The 23,522-nt window shown below is 42.0% G+C and overlaps 1 protein-coding gene and 1 long non-coding RNA gene across 2 annotated transcripts in view; one reads left to right on the top strand and one right to left on the bottom strand.

Annotated features, from left to right (window-relative positions):
- LOC106580537 (NMDA receptor synaptonuclear signaling and neuronal migration factor) overlaps window positions 1-874 on the top strand; it is a 60,145-nt gene extending 59,271 nt beyond the window's left edge. Inside the window, exon 15 of the mRNA XM_014161724.3 lies at window positions 763-874. Within this exon, the coding sequence (XP_014017199.1) occupies window positions 763-860 (98 nt within the window). The 3' untranslated portion in view covers window positions 861-874. The remainder of the gene's footprint in view (window positions 1-762) is intronic.
- On the bottom strand, window positions 759-17,863 carry LOC106580538 (uncharacterized). The gene is made up of 3 exons (XR_001322903.3): window positions 17,727-17,863; window positions 13,417-13,487; window positions 759-1,127 (listed from the first exon to the last, which is right to left on the bottom strand). It is a non-coding gene; the product is annotated as an uncharacterized LOC106580538 (long non-coding RNA).
- Window positions 17,864-23,522: the final 5,659 nt, after the last annotated feature.

Below are 23,522 nucleotides of genomic sequence, written 5' to 3'. Positions count from 1 at the left end.
AAAAAAGTTGCGGCTTAAAGTCCGGAATTTACGGTACTGCCAAATTCTCTAAAACGACGTTGGAGGCGGCTTATGGTAGAGACATTACCATTCATTTCTCTGGCAACAGCTCTGTTGAACAATCCTCCAGTCAGCATGCCAATTGCACTCTCCCTCAAAAGTAAAGACATCTGTGGAATTGTGTTGTGTGACAAATCTCCACATTTTAGAGTGGCCTTTTATTGTCCCCAGCACAAGGGGCACCTGTGTAATGATCATGCTGTTTAATCAGCTTCATGATATGACCCACCTGTCAGGTGGATGGATTATCTTGGCAAAGGAGAAATGCTCACTAACAGGGATGTAAACAAATTTGTGCACAACATTTGAGAGAAATAAGCCTTTTGTGCGTATGGAACATTTCTGGGGTCTTTTATTTCAGCTCATGAAACATGGGACCAACACTTTACATAATGCATTTATATTTTTGTTCATTATAATTATCTCCACTGAGTGTTTTCCTCTCTTCTATCGACCCATGAGGCCCCTCTATCTCTCCACCGCTCTCTCTCTCTTGTCTTCTTTCATTAACTCCAACAGTACATAAACACTTGTATTTCAATCGACACTATATTTCAATCAACGTTTGAGAGTAACTATTTGGGTAGAGAAAAACGTTAATTATTTTCCTTTATGTAAAAAGATTAGCAGGTGGAGAGGTGAAGAAAAATGTATCTGTACTTATCCATTTCCCCTCGATCCCCCACCCCCCTCCCCCCGTAGGCAAGGAGATGATCGAGATGTACTTTGACTTCCGTCTATTCCGCCTGTGGAAAACCCGCCAGCACTCCAAGATGCTCGAATATGATGACCTTTTGTGACACTGCTCACCTCTGACCTTTGTCAGGCTATTGGCTGTGTATCTCATCACCGATAGCCTATGGTGACGGCTTTCCTTGAGAGGTCCTGGACGGGAGCGCTCTGTTGAAGAGGTGGACGACAGGCTTCAGGTAGTTTTGCTCACTGAGGAGGCTTCGATCCTCTGCTCTCAGACCAAGTGCAGTAGCAATTACTGTCAGGAGGTGAACTGTATATTTCCCCCCATCCATTTTCACTGTCTCAACCAAATGCCTCTACTGACAGAGAACCTGTGAGGGAGAGAAGGTAAAAGAGAGAAGTTGAGAGATCATCCTTTAGCCTCTGTGTCAAGAGACACAAAATAGAGCTAGATTTGGAGCTCGGGAGCCAAGCAAGTCTTCTTTAAATTAGTCATAGAGAGAGATGCAGCAGCTGCAGGGAAGAGAAACTCGGTGAAAAGGGAGAAGAGATGGTGAAAGATTTTCTCCCTTACCTACATTTCAGTTGTGTGAACTAGGAGGTACATGGATGAAAGCTTTTTTTTTCTTCATAAAAGTATGTAGATGTCCCTTAGGATGGAAATGTATTTCTAAAGTGTGTTGGTTGTTTTCAGAGCTTTAGAGAATAGATTTCCATTATCTAGACATCTATACAAATAGAAGAGAGAGTATACCAATAATTCAAAGTATATATACATAACACAGCTTTTATTTTTAACTACCTGTATTGGTATTTCTTATGGACTGTTTGAATTGAATAACTCAGGGTTACTGCTATCCCTCGTTTATTACTTGGCAGCGGTTGTCTCCTCACCGTCATGACAGAATAAGACGGAGATGTCTGTCGGCTACTTCCGATCCTCAACACCCAGCCTCTGTGTCGACACATAGAGTCTGAGATTTTACAGTGGTTGTCAGGGAAACCATTTATGTCTGACTGTGCACATGTTTGTGTGTGAACGAGGGAGGTTGTTTTATAGATACGATTTTTCATAGACTAGGTCAATTGTAGCTTAAGGGCTCAATTTAATCCGTATCGCGCTATAGCGCGATTGAAATTTAAAGGCAGTGTTCTCGGGTTCACAGAGACTGCATTCACGGCACACGCTGCATATGTCAGCTCAATCGGAAATTACCTTTACTATAGCGCTGAATTTCAGCGATACGGATTGAATCGAGCCATAATACTCATTACGCATTCATTAGTGACACTCTGAACTACGGACACGCGCTTTTCTTTCTTGTAGTTCACACCCAGGGACTGATACCCTTATGCTGTGACCCTTCTGTCTTACTCTGCATTACATTGTTAACTAAACATAACTGTTATCATGAGGTTTATGGAAAGTGTACAAGACTTAGCCTAGATGACTTGTGTCACACTGATTTTGGTAAAAGTTATTATCTTTATATCTACAGTATATTTACTAATATTTAACTTGTATTGCTGCTTCATTTACTCTCTGTCCTGTATGTGTTTTACTTTATGCTTGTATGATGTATTCCCGAGGCGCAATAGCACAAACCAAAATGACTGGAATCATATCTACAGAGGTAGTATCTTAATTTGATCACCCTGTTACAGGATATTGAAAACTTGTAGTGTATTTGAGGTTTAAAAAAAGGCTTCATAAATCTGTCATTTCCACATTGAAAATTAAGACTTTATTTTCCCTTTCAAAAAATGTATCAACCCCTAAAAAAAATTCCATTAATTATAATCCACATACTATTTCAAATGTCCTGTTGCTGTAGGATGTATTTCCTGCTGTAGCAAACTGGCTCAAATGAATCCTACATCTGTAATACGCTGCTCCCTTCCTGTGAAAACACTTTTGTTCTGATTAGATTGACAAATTGGATAGTGATAATTCCTTCTCCTTCCTACCTAAAAACTTTGTCTGTGTCCCAAATGGCACCCTATTCTGATATCAAACCAACCTCTCAGTATTCTTATCATCCACTTCCTTTGTATTGTGCTATTGAGTCTTAACTAATGGGCTTCCTGTCCAGCCTATGATACAAATCAGCAGTGACTCAGTATATGTCATATACACACGCAGGGCAGTTCTGTGGAGCCTGTAATGATTACTTTCCAACCATTGCTTGTGCTCAAGTGGCAGAATAACACAATTTAAGGAAGATTTTCACATTTCCTCGTTAAACTGTTCCACCAGAGCAAATAAGCTAATGTGTTTGCTGCTCCGTGTGTGTGTGTGTGTGTGTGTGTGTGTGTGTGTGTGTGCGTGCGTGCGTGCGTGCGTGCGTGCGTGCGTGCGTGCGTGCGTGCGTGTGTGTGTGCGTGCATGCGGGTTGTGGCACTGAGCTGTGGATTCGTGTGGACATTCTGAATACGGAGAGAGAGAAAAGAGAGAGGCCCTTTTCTTTATATTCCTTGACCACTTTTACTTGTATTCATTAATGATGGTACATAGTGTACACTTCTAATAACTCTCTGTTCAACTTCCTAGAATGAGTGATGCACACCATGTATTTTACTCACTGGTGAAGTCATTTTAACATGGGGTATTGTATATCTACTCACTTCTCTGTTTGATGTGTACCTTTACAAAACTGTTCATTTGTGTTGTGTGACACACCAAGGATACAAACCCTATATCCTGTAGCAATAGACTTCGTAACATTTCCTATACTGTTATTAGAAAATGTGTTTTGCCTTGTTTTGGTCCCAACTGGACACTGTCCCTAAGGCACAGCAATCTCCAACATTACTCACTTTGATATTGAAGTAGAGAGAGAGTTACAGAGAGAGAGAGCGAGGCAGTGACATATACAGCGTAGCATTACCTTACATACATTTGATATGTGAGGTACAATGCTATAGTAGATGAGGATGTGTGCATCTTGCTCCACAGACAGTAACCTACTGTGTGTGGTCTTAGACACCCTACAGTAGCTGGCCTTCCCCTTCCTCCTCTCCTCAGAGTCTTCACTGGTACATGTCTTTAAGGCAAACCCAGGGAGAGATTAGGTTTAAGAATTACCAATACATTAGTTGTAACTGTATCAAAAGACATCCAATGGGCAATATTTTATGCCTGTGTTTTAACGCAGATAGGATTGTAATGGTAAATGGAAATACAGTTAATTGAGTACAATGAATCAATTGAGAACAGTGAAATACAGTAAATTAAATCATTGATGTATGGTTATGCTTTAAGATATGGTTTATATCCAAGAGATAAAATATGATTTTCACCCTGGAGATCCTAAGGCTATTTGAGGATGATTTGATACCAATGTGCCAGCAGAAGAGGAAGAGGAGGAGCAAAACACATAATATGTGGGATGTGTCCCAAATGGTATATGGACTCCAGGAAAGCTAAGAAGAGTACTTTACTGTACGAAGGTTATCAAAATCTCTTTTGTGAGTTGGCACACTAGAAGTGATTTGGGATGGTAGTTAAGATGTCAGGCATGGATAGATATTAAAACTTTACAATTGCAACAAAAGAGACATGAATGAGAAGTTTTGTCTTATTCAGATGAGGGCTAGTGTCTGTGTCCCAAATGGCAACCTATTCCCTATTTAGTGCACTACTTTTGACCAGAGCCCATAGGGCGATATTGAAAAGTCGTGCACTCAGTGGGGAATGCAGTCACTGTAATGTATTATACTGGAGCCAGACCCAGCAACGCGTGCACTGACTGCTCATCGTGGTTTGACTTCTCATCCTGGCCAATGAAGCAGCCATTTCCATTTCTCTAAGGAGCAATATAATTACACAAATCAAGACATCCATCTTCAACACCTCACAAGTTCTATTAATACAAAATGAAACCTTCTGTCATCACCAATAAGAAAATAAGACATATCCATGAACTTACATCCTATTTTTAATTGATGAGTTTATACCACATTGATTCTGCTGCCACTTTATCTAGAGAGATTATATGCATCCCAAATGGCACAACATTCCCAATATATTGCATTACTTTTGACCAGAGCCCTCTGGGGAAAAGGGTGTGATTTGGGACTCAGCCGTTGCTTGGTTCGCTGCTCTCTGCCCTCTGCTCTGTGTTGGGGAAGCTGATTTGAGTTTTGATGATTGATTGATTGATTGATGCAGCTCTGATTGCTCTGACGCCTCGTGTTGGGAAGTGATTGTATTTTGGGACGAGGGGGGCGCACAACGCTCTCATATTGTCTGTCTTAACTTTCTTCAAAGTCATGTATGGGCCGGTGCATTGCATTTTCAGTAGATCTGTGTAGCATCCTACAATTCAAAGAGAGATCTTAGCAGTGATAACTATTACTACTGTAAATCTTTAGTCAGGTTGAATCTCTAAATGTCTTGATAAAAGTATTGTTTAATATGATAATTATCATAGTGATAATTATTGATGTCTCTGGTGATTTTGATACTAGGATACAAAAGGAACTACACTGGGTAGTGTACTTTTAGCCGTTCAGTGCATTCGGAGAGTATTCAGACCTCTTGACTTTTTCCACATGTTGTACGTTACAGCTTTATTCTAAAATATATATAAAAATATATTAAATATATATAAAAAAAAAATATATATATATATATATATATATATATATATATATATATATATATATATATAAATCGTTTAGCAGTCGAATCACAATACCCCATAATGACAAATCAAAAATAGGTTTTTATAATATAGAAATATTTTATTTACGTAAGTATTCAGAACCTTTGCTATGAGACTCGAAATTAAGCTCAGGTGCATCCTGTTTCCATTGATCCTCCTTGAGATGTTTCTACAACTTGATTTGAGTTCACCTGTGGTAAATTAAATTGATTGAACATGATTTGTAAAGGCACACACCTGTCTATAGGTCCCACAGTTGACAGTGCATGTCAGAGCAAAAACCCATGTCACAAGGTCGAAGGAATTGTCCGTAAAGCTCCAAGACAGGATTTTGTCGAGGCACAAATCTGGGGAAGGGTACCAAAAATGTCTGCAGCATTGAAGGTACCCAAGAACACAGCGGCCTCCATGATTCTTAAATGGAAGAAGTTTGGAACCACCAAGACTCTTCCTAGAGCTGGCCACCCACCCAAACTGAGCATTCGGGGGAGAAGGGCCTTGGTCAGGGAGGTGACCAAGAACCCGATGGTCACTCTGACAGAGCTCTAGATTTCCTCTGTGGAGATGGGAGAACCTTCCAGAAGGACAACCATCTCTGCAGCACTCCACCAATCAGGCCTTTATGGCCAGATGGAAGCCACTCCTCAGTAAAAGGCACATGATAGCCCGCTTGGAGTTTGCCAAAAGGCACCTAAAAACTCTCAGACCGGGAGAAACAAGATTCTCTGGTCTGATGAAACGAAAATTGAACTCTTTGGCCTGAATGCCAAGTGTCACGTCTGGAGGAAACCTGGCACCATCCCTAAGGTGTAGCATGGTGGTGGCAGTATCATGTTTTTCAGCGGCAGGGACTGGGAGACTAGTCAGGATCAAGGCAAAGATGAATGGAGCAAAGTACAGAGAGATCATCGATGAAAATCTGCTCCAGAGTGCTCAGGATCTCCGACTGGGCCGACGGTTCACCTTCCAACAGGACAACAACCCTAAGCACACAGCCAAGACAACGCAGGAGTGGCTTCAGAACAAGTCTCTGAATGTCCTTGAGTGTTCCAACCAGAGCCCGGACTTGAACCCGATCGAGCATCTCTGGAGAGACCTGAAAATAGCTGTGCAGTAACGCTCCCCATCCAACCTGACACAGCTTCAGAGGATCTGCTGAGAAGAATGGAGAAACTCCCCAAATACAGGTGTGCCAAGCTTGTAGCATCATACCCAAGAAGACTCGATGCTGTAATCGCTGCCAAAGGTGCTTCAACAAAGTACTGAGTAAAGGGTCTAAAACATATGTAAATATGATATTTCAGTTTTTTATTTCTAATAATTTAGAAAAATGTCAAACTGTTTTTTCTTTTTTATTATGGGGTTTTGTGTGTACATTGATTAGAAAAACAACATAAATGTAATACATTTTAGAATTAAGGCTGTAATGTAACAAAATGTGGAAAAAGTCAAGGGGTCTGACTACTTTTCCCGAAGGCACTGTATATCATGAGAATTTAGTAGATTTTTTTTTCTTCCCTTGCTGTAACTGAACTAACATTACAAGCAGTACAGTATGTTTCACATTGTACAACAATGGTACTAACGAGTATAAATGTTTTCAAAGTGTTTTTTTTCACCCAGTAAAAAAATTCTCTAATTCTAATCAAGTTGTGTCTTCATTATTTCTATATTGCCATGAAACACATGAGGGAGGGAAGGACAGGTCTGGGGAGGGAGGGAAGGAGAGGTCTGGAGAGGGAGGGAGGGAGAGGTCTGGGGAGGGAGGGAAGGAGAGGTCTGGGGAGGGAGGGAGAGGTCTGGGGAGGGAGGGAAGGAGAGGTCTGGAGAGGGAGGGAAGGAGAGATCTGGGGAGGGAGGGAAGGACAGGTCTGGAGAGGGAGGGAGGGAAAGGTCTGGGGAGGGAGGGAAGGAGAGGTCTGGGGAGGGAGGGAAGGAGAGGTCTGGGGAGGGAGGGAAGGAGAGGTCTGGGGAGGGAGGGAGGGAAAAGGAGGAGAAAGATCACAAAGGCAAAAACCTGCACAAACTGCCAAAATGTTTTATTTTCTAAGCTTTTTCTGGTTTAGAGATGGGGAATAAGTGGTACAATGATCGGTAACCATAGCAGTTACTCCACTATTTGCCTCTCCACCTGTACAACCCCATGGTTGATAAACTATCTTTACTCTGACACACACACAGAGACACACACAATCCCAATCTCTTACACACATCTCACACTCTCTGGCTGGTCTTCAGCTGGTGCTTATAGGTTGTCAGCTCATAGGAGATGTACTAAAGTGTGTATTTTCATGGAGCGGTGGTTGTTACAGCAGGCAGTAAATAATTGAAGGGACCAACACCGCAAAACAACAAAGTGGTGCTGAGCACACAGGATTGGTTTGCTGGCTGGCTGGCTGAGAGAGAGAGGGAGAGAGAGTGCTCTTGAAAATGCGTGTGTATGTGCCTGCGTGTGTGTATGTGCCTGTGTACGTGCATGCATGTCTCAGAGTGGAGTGAAGAATGGCTTTTACAAGCATTTTTACAGGTGGACTTTTACAGCAGGTGTGTCTCCCAAGTAGTAGGTTTCACTGGGCATGAACAGGCTGTACAAATGAGGGCCAGTAAGAGCTGTGATCTATCTCCACACCACCCTATGACAGGCTGACACACTCAGAGGAGCCAGACTGTGTCCCTTTCAACTCTTCCCCTACCGCTGTCTCCACTGATGAAGGGTGCTATACTCCACACTACACAGCATACTGCCTCTCCCCCCTGGCCCCTGCTCTGCCAAGGGCACAGCGTCATTGCACTTCCCTCATAGGATGCGCCCCACATGGCACCCTATTCCCAACAGTATATAGTGCACTACTTTTGACCAGGGCACATAGAGCTCTAATTAAGTAATGCACAATATAGGGGAAAGACTGCCATTTGGGACACACACTGGGGAGCAGACCCTCCTGGTTCACTTCACTACTCTTCACACCTCACAAGGCTTTTCTGTTCCTGTTAAACCCTTAAATCTTAGAAAGGAACTATAAATCATAGTCCTCCTCCTACACAGTGATTTTCATTTCTTTTTTCAGCACAGGACTTCTTTGCCATTTCCGCACAACCAATTTATCACCACCATCTTAAAATCATTATCCAACAGTGGCGGTCAGTGCCGTTTAAGATGAGGGAGGATTATAACAACAAAAAATGAGGAGCGTGGCCTTATTTATATTACAGCATATTGGATGACTGTCATTCATATTCCATTCACCCAGTTCAATGTAACATTGATAGGTTTAGGCTACTACTGTACATGAGGTTGTTACAACCTAGCCGACAAATGAAGGTTTACAACGTAGGTGCGCAGGTCGAGAGAAATTAGCGTAATCAAGGTGACAGACAGTGACGCATTCAATACCACCTTGCACCCTCTGCATCTAGCTGATCTAAGTTGTAATTGTCCAACATTTGCAAACAAGAGTTTCTATTGGACAAATTCAGGTATGTTTATCACCGTTTTTTTCAACAGAATTGGTGTAATGAATACATGCAATCACAGAACTCAGCAGCATATAAACTGCATGATCACTTTGCTCGTTGTGTATATAATTCCTTCTTGTTTCTACGCTCTTTCCTCCTCTCACCTTTTCCCTTCACTTGTGGACTTCAGTGCACAATACAACAGCTGTCTGTGACCAGGCAAAAAAAACCTTCCAAGCCAAATTTTCATAACATAACTGCTAACCGCTACACACAGCCTACATAATTTTCACCATATTAACGTCATAGTCAATATACTAGAACTAATGCGTTAGTAAACCTGCTAAAATCATGCAGTACAGTGTACAACAAGCAGTTTAGCAGTTACACCTGTGAGCCCCTGTGGCAATACATTAATAAAACCTAAAGCTTACCTTGACTTGGAAGAGTTCCAGTGTTAGATAGCCAAAGCCAGCTAGCTAACATAACATCCCTCTCTGTTTGAGCCAGGTGTTTAAGTAGGCTAAATTACCTAGCTGCATTCGCTAGCTAAGTAAGTGAAAGTATAAAAATATATACAATGGATTCGGAAAGTGTTCAGACCCCTTGACTTTTTCCACATTTTGTTACATTACAGCCTTATTCTAAAATGGATTCAATTATATTTTTCAATCTACATAAAATACCCCATAATGACAAAGCATATATTTATATTTGAGTCATTTAGCAGACGCTCTTATCCAAAGCAAAAAAGGTTTTTAGAAATGTTTGCAAATTTATTACAAATTAAAAACTGAAATGTCACATTTACGTAAGTATTCAGACCCTTTACTCAGTACTTTGTTGAAGCACCTTTGGCAGCGATTACAGCCTCAATTCTTCTTGGGTATGACACTACAAGCTTGGCACACCTGTATTTTGGGAGTTTCTCCATTCTTCTCTGCAGATCCTCTCAAGCTCGGTCAGGCTGCACAGCTATTTTCAGGTCTGTCCAGAGATGTTCAATCTGGTTCAAGTCCGGACTTTGGCTGGACCACTCAAGGACATTCAGAGACTTGTTCCGAAGCCACTCCTGCATTGTCTTGGCTGTGTGCTTAGGGTCGTTATTTGGTGACGTAAATATATTTAGTACAGTTTTATCTAAAAAGGATAGCTTTTTAATGTTTCACTGTTTTTTTAAATGAAATTCACTGAGGAGGATGGTCCTCCCCTTCATCCTCTGAGGAGCCTCCACTGTTATCAAATATTCTAAAGATTAGATTAAGAATCTCATTGGTTTGTTTCCTTGGTTAGCATTGAAGATTATTACAATCAGAACTAATTCAATTACACGAGTAGTTACAAAAATGACTGAATTCGCCGTATCTGAAGGAGTACTTATTATGAGTGTGTTTTCTGCACATTAATAGCATTAGACAGGTTGATATAATTGAAGACGGTTTTGAAAAAATCTCAATACTTCAACTTTTCACCAGCATAACATATTTTGTTTAGGACCTCAACATCGATTTGAGAGACGTACATGAAGGCTGAAATTCCTAAAATATAAATGTACTCTATAGTACCTACCATCAATGCCGAGCTCAATATCCATCCTTCAGCCATATCGAGTATGTATGATGAATGCCTGATGCACCCCAGCACGCATAGGTATGTGTCCCAAATGTATAATGCACTTCTTTTCACCATAGTGGTCTGGTCATAAGTAGTGCACTACTGTATATAGGGAATAGGGTGACATTTGGGACACACTCCATGTTCCACAATCTAGTTACTACCTCTCAGTGGCCTTCCACCCAAATGAGATCCATACCAGCCCTAACTAGTCCTAACCAGCCCTCACTAATCCTAACCAGCCCTCATTAGTCCTAACCAGTTCTAACCAGTCTTAACCAGCCTTCACTAGTCCTCACTAGTCCTAACCAGCCCTCACTAGCCCTAACCAGCCCTCACTAATCCTAACCAGCCCTCATTAGTCCTAACCATCCCTCACTAGTCCTAACCAGCCCCTACTAGTCCTAACCAGCCCTCACTAGTCCTAACCAGCCCTCATTTACCTCCTCACATGATATAGAGGCACACCATCCTGCACTGGCTGGTACATTATGAGCATCAAGAGATTGTCCAGTATACAATACAAGACCTCCATATTTCCCGATGCGTCATCACAGTTCACACACATAGGCTGAGTGTCTTATGTGATATACCCTGCCAGGTATAATTACATAATACACCTGCCAGCACTGAGCACACAGACCAAATCCTGCTAATAAAAGTGGACAGAAATAGAGCAGTGTGTAAGCGAGCAGCACCGTGCACGACTGTGTCCCAAATGGCACCCTATTCCCTATATAGGCTCTATGGGTCCTGGTCAAAAGTAGTACACTATAATAGGGAATAGGGTACCATTTGGGACAAGGTCATACATGGTTCTGCCCGCTTACACAATGCTCTATTTCTGTCCACTTTATTAAGCAGGATTTGGTTTTAGCGTGTTGTCTTGTGAGATTATTCCTGCCAAGGCTGGCAGGGCTGGCTGACAGTCAGGGACCATGGTGCAGGGAGCGCTCAGCTGTGTCTGCCTGCCCAGCGCTGCCCGGCACTGGGCCAAGCATCCGTCTTCATGACTTGGGACAGGGGAGCCCACTCTGCTGCAGCTCCATCCCACAGCTGAGTCCCAAATGTCACCCTATTCCCTATAGAGTTCCCTACTTTTGACCAGAGTCCTGGTCAAAAGTACTGCACTATATAGGTAAAAGGGTGCCATTTGGGATGTAGTCCACCTCCTATTTATTTAACCTTAATTTTGAGAAGGAGTCATGCTGAGACCAAGGTCTCTTTTACAGATGAGCCCTGTATACACGTCAATATACACTATACCAGGGCTCTCCAACCCTGTTCCTGGAGAGCTACTGTCCTTCAGGTTTTTGCTCCACCCCAATCTAGTGCACCTGATTCTAATAATTAGGCGATTGATAAGGTGAATCAGGTTAGCTACAACTGGGGTTGGAGTGAAAACCTACGGAAACAGGGGTGGAGAGTCCTGCAATATACACAGCAATATACAGTCAATATTCAAATCAAATCAAATCAAATGTATTTATATAGCCCTTCGTACATCAGCTGATATCTCAAAGTGCTGTACAGAAACCCACCCCAAAACCCCAAACTGCAAGCAATGCATGTGAAAGAAGCACGGTGGCTAGGAAAACCCCCCTAGGAAAAACTCCCTAGAAAGGCCAAAAACCTAGGAAGAAACCTAGAGAGGAACCAGGCTATGAGGGGTGGCCAGTCCTCTTCTGGCTGTGCAGGGTGGATAATATTCACATCAATACATGAAACAAAACACAATCATAAAAAAAAAAAAAAATGTTCTAGAGTAAAAAGGTCCTCCATCAGCCTTTTGAATTGCCCTAGAGCAGTGGTTACCAACCTTTTCTGAGTCAAGATCACGTTCTGAGCCAAAATGCAAGCCGAGATCTACCGCTCAGATTTTCTTTTAACATGACTTAAAAAACGTAAGCCTACGCAACATTAACCAATTAAAAACAGTTCTGTAGCAATGAGGTTTGTGCAGTAGGCTATTGGCCAATACATTATCACCACATATTGGCTTTGCTTGAATTTCCCTGCCAATGCATTGTCGTTCGGACCGTTTAAAAAATATATAGGGTATATTTCAACATTTGACTAGGCTATAGGATCACACTGGTAATCAATCAGCTGTTGTATTATATGTGAGACACAGCTGAGTGAGCACACATTTAAATAATTCGCTTTCTATTGAAATTTTACTGGGCTGATGGTGCCTGCATCTGAAGGTCAGTCTCACAAATTAATGTTGCTACACCTATGACCAGAGAAAGTGAAATATTCCTCGATATTAAAAAAGATAGCAACAATGCAAGCCTATAGATACACTTTCCTACTCATTCATTACAGCTGCAGTGCTGGTTGTAGTGCGAGTGGAGGTAGGAAGAAAGTGCATTTTATGGCTTATAAAATTTTTGAATACAAAGTGTTGACAGTGCTGAGTAAGAACTTAAATATGAACTCACTCATAAAAACAGCAGCTCTGCTGTATTCGTTGACAGTCTCTCTAGTCATGGTTTTAAACGTTTAGAAATCTCATAGTATCAACTTTGCTGTAGCTTTCTTTTATAACTGCTACGTTACTGCAGACAGGGTCATCTGAGACATCCGATTAGCCAGCAGGAGACCTATAGTGCACTTGATTTGCTTTCTCCGGGCCCACCGGGAAGGAAGAGTTTGTACCTTCAGACACATGAAATGGTTAAAAATGCGAACACTTCGCCTACCCAGCACTCAGGGCAGCTGAATCGGGTGCACCTACCGCCAACAGTGTGAGAGAAATAAAAGAAAATAGGAAAGGAAGGCTTTATAGTTGTTGTTTTTTACAGAAATATTTGTCAACCTCTTTGTGACCAGTGCCCTAGAGGCACCAATTCGTCCAATTTTAGAGAGCTTTGGAGATTATTCCACAAATAAGGTACAAAAAAACTAAAAGCAGACTTACCTAACTCAGTGGAGATTGAAGGGATCTCCAGCGTTAACCATCCATGAGAACGGTTCTGGAATCTCGTATATCTGTAACAATGAAGTAAGGTCAGGCAGAAGAATATGCAGGAGGGCTTTATAAATCAAAAGAGTTTAATTAATGCATCGATCTATTAGACTTCAAAGAGGGCCAACCTACTTTCACGCTATGATAAAATGTGTCCAATAGATTCAAGACAGTGGTAGCTGCATTCATATTATAAACAATATCACCATAGTCTATAACTGGTATTAATGTCTACTGAATGATTTGTTTTCTGCTATATAATGACAGAATATTCCCTCATACCATTAAAATGGTAATCAGTGGTCGTTTGTGATTGGCTGAATAACCTTGGCTGGGCGGGGTCATATTGTCAACAAAGCACATGACAGCAATATTATGCCAAGTTTTCAAATTACTGGTTGTTTCTTTGGGAAAATGTATAAAGTGATCTGTGCATTTCAACTACAGCATAAATACACCTATTTCACTTCTGCATGTAAGCAGAAGCACCACTGCTTCCCATGCGGCCAAAGTGTGTTCTATTTTTAGAACTACGCACAAACATTGCAGCCAGTAGTGATGAACATTCCGTCTCTTTTCAGTGAGCCGGCTCGTTCGGCTCAGCCCACCAAAAAGAGACGGCTCTTTTGGCTCCCAAACGGCTCTTTAAAAATAAATGTTATGTATTTTTTTCAAGTCAAACAGTTTGCGATAGTTTGACTATGATTGGTATTAAAACAATTCTAATTAAATTACTAAATGAAATCATACTCTACCTTAACCACAATGTATTTAAAAATGCATTGGTTTGTTATGAAAAAGAATGCTATTAAACATTTGCATTTAAAGTATGACTTTTTTACGTATATAAACAAAGTACATATAAATCTGACCATTCAAAACGAATGCAAACTGAACAGCATAATAGAATATTGCACCATAATCAAAGAAAAATAAATAACAGAGCTCCTCCAAATAGGATCGGACTTCCATAATGGCATCTGCTGAGGGATTCCTTCGTGCTGTATCCCCAGTTTCTCTCTCATCAAACAGCATCCAAACCGCAGATGTTTGTGGCACTACTGCTGGTGCTTCTGCTCCATCTGACCCCTCTTCTTCCTGTTGCTCTGGTGCCTGAGCCAGTTGACTGCTGGGGCTGTCCCTCCCTGCTGCTGAGGTTATTCTTTGAAGAGCCTCATCAATCGCTCTGGCATCACTGAAGGCTAACTTCTTAAACCTGGGGTCAAGTGCAACAGTTTCTATTTCTATTTATATTCCATTCTATGGAACTTTCTGTCCATTGATGAGCATAGGGTGTCCATCAACTCTGTCACACGTCCTATGGTTACATTTGCTTCTCTCTGGTGTCTGGCTGTGATTCGCTGCAGATCCTTACACAGGAGTATCATTTTTTAGGCTGTCACATAGCTGAAAAGAGAGAACAGTAACTTATTAGTTCAGGTTCATGTTTTGTCTACTGATACTATATTCTCATCTACTGCTCATATACGTATATAAAACGGGATTAAATAATGATGTAGTAATAACTGCTTACTGTACCTCTCTCCACTGATCTCCACAGTGACCTGCTCAAAGGGTTCCAGGACTCTGCACACCTCCTCCACCACCTCCCATTCCTCTTGGGTCAGAGCATCAACAGGTGCATTGACAATGGCCAGGGTAGAGACGATGACATCCTTTGACTCAAGAAACCGCTTCAACATATAAAATGTTGAATTCCACCTTGTAGTGCAGTCTTGTTTAGGCCTCAGCTCAGGCATCCCATCTGGCGTTGTGTAGACTTTCGTTTTTCAGCACCTACTGTGCCCCTGTGGAAGTATTCCACAGCTGCTTTCACTTTGTCCACAGTGGGCTTCATCACCTTCAGAGCATCTCTTACAATCAGGTTGATTGTGTGGGCAAGACATGGATGATGGGTCCATTTTAACATTTTCATGGCTTTGGTTATGTTCGCTGCATTGTCGCTAACACAACAGACCACTTTTCCATCTACTTGCCATTCTCTGGCCACTCTCAACAGTTCCTCTGTCATGTTCTCTGAGGTGTGTCTGTCGCTGAACTCAAAGCAGTCCAGAAGACAGCTAGACATCGAAAAATCTTCAATGAAGTGACATGTAACCGACATGTAAGAAGTGGTTACCCTTGATGTCCAGCAGTCAGTGATAAGGCAAACTGCAGTTGCTTTTTGGACTCTTTCCCACACTGAAGCCTGTGTGCTCTCGTACAGTTGTGGAATAAGTGATTTTGAAAGTGTTTTCCAGCTTGGAATTGTGTACATTGGATTTAGGCTATTGCTATCATTTCTAAAACCTCTGTCCTCCACGATCGAAAATGGCTGGAAATTGGTGGCAATCATTTTAGTCAATGCAATATCAATGTGGCCTTGTTTTGCTACAAACATAGACTTTGGCATAAACTGGTCCATAGAAGACTGCGTTGCTGTGGTTCACAGAGTAGGCCTACTTGACTGAGTGGATACATCTCCATGGGTGGAGGGGCTGGCTCCACCACTATCACTAGCAGGCCCGCTAATTTCTCGAAGCTCCGCTACAGCTAGCTTCACAGTTGGGTGCACAGTTTGCATATGCCGGTGTAGGTTGTGCGTAGAACCAGCTTTATATGAGATTTTGGCAAATTCTACACTGTGCTCTAACATTGTTTACATTATTAAAATGTATCAAAATGCTACTGTGCTTCTGACTCATTTTCCAGCTGTTGTTTTCACAGCTATCCTTCCTCTCTCTCCTCGGCTGCTAAGTGTGTGACTGTGAGTGAGTTGGCTCGGCCCTCCCTCACGCATCTTTGGTTCATTGGTTGACACTGCATGTCTGATTGACAGGAACAGCAGGTGAGGCTGTTAGTCTGAGCACACAGTCAGAATGAAAGTGTGTGCGCTTGAGCATTTAGGCCTATATTATTTAATTATTTTTTTCATTCTTTGAATTAGTTAATTCTATCCATTTAAATCTTTTGATTATTCATATCTTATTTTTTATATTTTTATAAATTGATTTGGCTCTTCTGATATGCGAGCCAGCTCCCAACGTTCACCTACAAGAGCCGGCTCGTGAACGACCCATCACTAGCAGCCAGCTCAAAAGTGTTTCAGCTCAACAGTGTTCCAGCTCAACAGTGTTCCAGCTCAAAAGTGTTTCAGCTCAAAAGTGTTTCAGCTCAACAGTGCATCAAACAGTGACAAACACAAGGAAAATGCAACAAGCACAGATGCGACAAGTAAAATCACATTTTTAAACTGGGGATACCTAGCTAGCATAATGTCACAAGCATGATGAGCTCGCCAGTAAGTTTAGTTACACTTGAAATAGAGTGGTGAGGAGGTGCTCCGTGGACCCTTCGTGTCTGGAAGACATTTATTATAGTCATAGTGCTCTGTAGTGCTGCTATTTCCTTTAGTTTTCTCATGTCAATTAACTAGTGACATTCCTGGATTACTCATTATATTAATAAAGTTTGATTTAATCAACAAATACGTTTTTAATAGTCAATAAAGAAAAGGTCAAGGGTACAAGACTGTGAACATATCTGGCTGTGTTGGAAAAATCACTACATATCCCATCGAGCCAAGCGGGGAGAGGCTGGCCGTTGTCACAGTTCCAACACCAGTCAGAAACGTCCAGCTAACCCTATGCCAATGATGCCGGTGGACCTCGAAACTGAACTTAGATCTGCGTTAAGTAGCAATGATATCCTTCGCCACCGTCATCTTACGAGAGATACCTTGAACCAGTCTTGACTTTTCAACAAAACAATAAAACAATAAACATTTGTATGTTTCTTTCCAGCAAATGTCTTAGTTGTATTATTGTATAACTAGCAAAGGAGTTTTGAAGGTGAGGGTGCCGTATTGATGGAGTATGACAATGAGGACAAAAAATAGCATAATTCAGCTAGCCAGCTAGTTCAGCCAGGGAAAACCAGGGAAATGAGCTTGGGCATAGTGCGCATGTGTGCCCATGCACACTATGCTAACTCAGGAGACAGATTGTAGTTTTTATGCCCTGCTATCAGGAGCTGGCAGCGAAAGGTTTGATTAAACAATTCAGAGACTGAAACTAATAAATCAGATTACTTATATTTAAGGAGAGCAAATCCATATACTGTATAATACAATCCCAAAATCAGCTGTAATTGTCAATCATTAAACAAAGTTTAAAATTAAACCCCGAATACAGAAAATTAATGAAGATTCTTCCAGACACGGTAGACGACTCCTCCTCACAATTGCCTAGTGTCCTACTCACTGAGGTATAATATGAACTGGAGACTGCGTCCAAGATATCCGACGGTCGTTTTCAATGTAATCTACTCATGTTCGCATACGCAGATTCATAGACCGTCTATATCCGGGTTGCATCCGGTTTATACGGACCAACATCACATGCGCACTAGCACTCAGTGCACACAAAAAGAAGCGCGAGCAATGACAACATCATCACGTCATCCAAAAACATGGCAGACATTGGATGAGTATAAAATTGTAATATCTTTGGCTGTGAGTGTTGGAGAATTCTTACGCAGGGGAAACAAAAACGATGTTGCGAACTGTGCACAGCCACAGAGACAAAAAACATATATTATTATTTTTTGACCAATCACACTTGGGGCACCACCCCTAACGCCCTAATGGACAAGCTGCCATTGATGGTAATAACACTATGATGGACCTAGAGAAAGAGTGATGTACCACAGCATGGACCCCTGGAGAGGAGACTGATGCAGAACAATGAGCCATGCACACTAATACTAGCATTCTGAAAATGTAACTACATTACTACTCTCGCTGTAAATATATCTGCGTTACTACTGTCTCTGTAAATGTAACTTCATTACTACTCTCTCCGTAAATGTAACTACATTACTACTCTCTCTGTAAATGTAACTACATTTCTACTCTCTCTGTAAATGTAACTACATTGGTGCTCTGTAAATGTAACTACATTACTACTCTCTCTGTAAATGTAACTTTGTTACTACTCTCTCTGTAAATGCAACTACATTACTACTCTCTCTGTAAATATAACTACATTACTACTCTCTCCGTAAATGTAACTACATTACTACTCTCTCTGTAAATGTAACTACATTACTACTCTCTCTGTAAATGTCTCTCCTACTGTGAAAACTGACAGAATGAGAGGCTGTGGAAAGTGGTCACATGAGGAGGGCCATCACCATTATGACGCCGGCGCCCCTGGCTACCCTCCCCTTTCGAAACGTTTAGAAAGACAATGCAATCGTCCCCCTTGAATCTTATTGGAGCTCTGGTTGAAAAAGGCCCTAAAGATTTATGTTATACAACGTTTGACATGTTTGAACGAACCAAAAAATAAATAAAATGCATCTTATTGAAAGAGGAGTCCCGCGGCCGACAGAACTTTTGGAGCAGCCTTCAGAATGCGCTAACAAGAACAAGCTATTGGGACGTAAAGGATTATCTTTTTCGAACGAAAATACATTTGTTGTGGACCTGGGATTCCTGGAAGTGCTTTCTGATGAAGATAATCAAAAGTAAGGGATTATTGACAATAGTATACAAGAGTAGATTTGATATGCGATTGTTCCAAGATGGCGCTGACCTGTAACGGTAGCCTATTTTTCTGAGTATCGCATCCCCTTTTATCGCAAAGTGTGATTACCCAGTAAAGTTATTTTTAAATCTGGCATTACAGGTGCTTTCAAGAGATATTCATCTATAAATCTTAGAATGACAATATTACATTTTAAAAATGTTTTCGAATAGTAATTTAGTAAACTGTAGCGCTGTTTCACCGGATGAATTTGAGGGAAAATAGTTAGTCAACGTCACGCGGCGATGTAAAATGCTGTTTTTATATATAAATATGAACTTTATCGAACAAAAGAATGCATGTATTGTGTAACATGATGTCCCTGGAGTGTCATCTGATGAAGATTGTCAAAGGTTAGTGCTGCATTTAGCTGTTTTTTGGTTATTTGTGATGCATGTGGTTGGTCGGAAAATGGCTATGTGGCTACTTTTACGATATACTCCTCTAACATAATCTAATGTTTTGCTTTTGCTGTAAAGCCTTTTTGAAATCGGACAACGTGGTTCGATTCAGGAGAGGTGTATCTATAAAACGATATAACATAGTCCTATATTTGAAAAAAAAAAAAATTACATTTCGTTATGCTAATCGCGATAGGATTTTTCGCTGGATGTCCGCTGGATGTCCCCCGCCCAGAAGTTAACATAGGTAGATGATGTAATGACGCCATGAAAAATATAGAGCTACACGTGCAACACAGCATTCCTAACCTATCCCACAATGTCTGCTGTGTGGATCGAGCAGTCAACAAGTCGAGCAGTCATTTGAAAGAGAAAGAACATTTCAGTGAGACAACTCAAAGGCAAAATCCATTAACGCCAAGATAATGGAATTCATTGCCCTTGACAATAAATTGTGGATGATGTTGGCTTTTGCCGACTGGATGAGCCCCTAGAGCCCCGGTACACACTACCATGTTGGCACTATTTTTCAGATGTTGCCCTACCGGAGTTACACAGTATTGTTGAAACGCACATCCATGAGCTACTTGCTATGGGTGTCACTGCTATTAGCTTCACGACTGACGTTTGGACCAGCAGTGTCAGCCCCATATGCATGCTGAGTCTGACAGCACAGTGGGTCGACGAGGATTTCGTTCCTCTTAGGAAAGCCCAATTGCATGCTCAAGAATGTGCTGGTTCTCATACCACTGCTACCATTTCAATGGCATTTGAGAACATGTTTAAACTTGGACACATGAACACACTCCTAGCTCCATTCAAACAACTGACTGGAGAAATAAACCCATCAACTGCATCTGCAGCAGACGTGATACCCTCTGTCATGGCAGTGAAACGCCTGCTCAACAAAACTGCCCACACAGACCGTGGGGTTAACTTGGAAAAGTACTCTACTAGAGGCTGTGAACAAGCAATTCAGTGGCATTCTCTTTGAGTCTCTTTACTGTGTAGCCACCCTGCTCGATGCTAGGTACAAGGACCGCTACTTCGAAGCGGACAAGAAATAGGGTTTATGTGAAATGTTACAAACAAACTTGGACAAGATGGAAATGGACACAGTGACAGCGCACACTGAGGAAGAGAGGCCACAGACAGACAAAGCTGAAACTTCACTGCTTAACATGTATGATGAATTCCTGGTTGAGAATGAAACGACTGAAAAAATGAACAACGAAACAACACAGCAAGTAAGTGAAAGAAATAGGTTTTGATTATGTTTTACTGGTAATGGGGACATACGTAAATGCCAACAAAATAACTTGTTGATCAGTGTGTGTGTGTTTCAACTATTTAACTGTACTAGAATGCTTAAAAGGCCGCAAACATTTTAAATATCGGTTATCGGTATCGGTATCAGGTTTTTTGGCAAGGAAAATATCTGATATCGGTATCGGGCAAAAATGTAATATTGGTGCATCCCTAATTACTACACTCTCTGTAAATGTAACTACATTACTACTCCCTCTGTAAATGTAACTACATTACTATTCTCTCTGTAAATGTAACTACGTTACTACTCTCTCTTTAAATGTAAATATGATCTATAATCTATGATGGCGCCAGGAAGAAATGGCAGCCGTTTTACGGGCGCCAACCAATTGTGCAATTTATGTGTGTTTTTTTGCGTTATTTGTAACTTATTTGGTACATAGTGTTTCTGCCACCGTATCTTACGGCAAAAAATAGCTTCTGGATATCAGGACAGCGATCACTCACCTCAGATTAGACAAAGATTTTTTCTTCAACAAGCAGGACACACAGGATGTACTTCAGACACCCGACAAGGCCGAAATCCCCGTCATTGTCAAGAGAAAGAGATGCAGGTATAGAGGACACAGGGTGGTGTAACTCGAAAGGATCCGCCGATGGCAAGTAGGGAATCTTCCCTTACCATTAATATTACTTGCCAATGTACAAACATTCAACAATAAATTAGACAAGGTACGATCAAGAATATCCTACGAACGGGACATCAAAAACTGTAATATCATATGTTTCACCGAATCATAGCTGAATGACGACATGGAAAACATTCAGCTGGCGGGATATATGCTGCACCGGCTTGATAGAACAGCACACTCTGGTAAGACGACAACGGGGGAGGTCTGTGTATATTTGTAAACAACAGCTGGTGCACGAGATCTAAGGAAGTCTCTAGATTTTGCTCGCCTGAAGTATCTCATGATAAGCTGTAGACCACACTATTTGCCAAGAGAGTTTTCATAAACATATTTTGTGGCTGTCTATTTACCACCACAGATGGACGCTGGCACTAAGACCGCACTGAGTCAGCTGTTTGAGGAAATACGCAAACAGGAAACCACTCACCCACAGGCGGCGCTCGTAGTGCCCGGGGACTTTAATGCAGGGAAACTTAAATCATTTTTACCTAATTTCTATCAGCATGTTACATACGCAACCAGAGGGAAAGAAATTCTAGATCACCTTTACTCCACACACAGAGATGCGTACAAAGCTCTCCCTCGCCATCCATTTGGCAAATCTGACCATAATTCTATCCACCTGGTTCCTGCTGACAAGCAAAAATTAAAAGGAGGAAGCACCTGTGACTCGGACTATAAAAAAAGTTGTTAGATGAAGCAGATGCTAAACTACAGGACTGTTTTGCTAGCACAGACCGGAATATGTTCTGGGATTCTTCCGATGGCATTACGGAGTACACCACATCAGTCACTGGCTTAATCAATAAGTGCATCAAGGACGTCGTCCCCACAGTGACTGTACGTACATACCCCAACCAGAAGCCATGGATTACAGGCAACATTCGCACTGAGCTAAAGGGTAGAGCTGCCGCTTTCAAGGTGCGGGACTCTAACCCGGAAGCTTATAAGAAATCCTGCTATGCCCTCAGACCGAACCATCAAACGGGCAAAGCGCCAATACAGGACTAAGATTGACTCGTACTACACCGGCTCCGGTGCTCGTTGGATGTGGCAGGGCCTGCAAACTATTACAGACTACAAAGGGAAGCAGAAGCCACGAGCTGCCCAGTGACATGAGCCTACCAGATGAGCTAAATCACTTCTATGCTCACTTCAAGGCAAGCAACACTGAGACATACATGAGAGCTATGTGATCATGCTCTCCATAGCCACATGCGTAAGACCTTTAAACAGGTCAACATTCACAAGGCCGCTGGGCCAGATGGATTACCAGGACGTGTGCTCCAGGCATGTGCTGACCAACTGGCAGGTGTCTTTACTGACATTTTCAACATGTCCCTGATTGAGTCTGTAATACCAACATGCTTCAAGCATACCACCATAGTCCCTGTGCCCAGCAGCACTAAGGTAACCTGCCAAAATGACTACAGACCCGTAGCACTCACGTCCGTAGCCATGAAGTGCTTTGAAAAGCTGGTAATGGCTCACATCAACACCATTATCCCAAAAACCTTAGACCCACTCCAGTCTGCATACCGCTCAAACAGATCCACAGATGATGCAATCTCTATTGCAGTCCACACTGCCCTTTCCCACCTGGACAAAAGGAAGACCTTCGTGATGATGCTGTTCATTGACTACAGCTCAGCGTTCAACACCATAGTGCCCTCAAAGCTCATCACTAAGCTAAGGAACCTGGGACTAAACATCTCCCTCTGCAACTGGATCCTGGACTTCCTGATGGGCAGCCCCCAGGTGGTGAGGGTAGGTAGCAAAACATCTGCCACGCTGATCCTCAGCACTGGAGTACCTCAGGGGTGCATGCTTAGTCCCCTCCTGTACTCCCTGTTTACCCACAACTGCATGGCCAGGCACGACTCCAACACCATCATTAAGTTTGCCGATGACACAACAGTCTATAGGGAAGAGGTCAGAGACCTGGCCGGGTGGTGCCAGAATAACAAGGACCTGAGCCCTAGGACCATGCCTCAGGACTACCTGGCCTGATGACTTCTTGCTGTCCGCAGTCCGCCTGGTTGTGCAGCTGCTCCAGTTTTAACTGTTCTGCCTGCGGCTATGGATCCCTGACCTGTTCACGGGACATG

Source organism: Salmo salar, chromosome 20 (assembly GCF_965601325.2).
Source record: "Salmo salar chromosome 20, fSalSal1, whole genome shotgun sequence".
NCBI classification, from domain to species: Eukaryota; Metazoa; Chordata; class Actinopteri; order Salmoniformes; family Salmonidae; genus Salmo; species Salmo salar.
The sequence above is the reverse complement of the archived record's forward strand: the minus strand, read 5'-3'. Positions and strand labels throughout refer to the sequence as shown.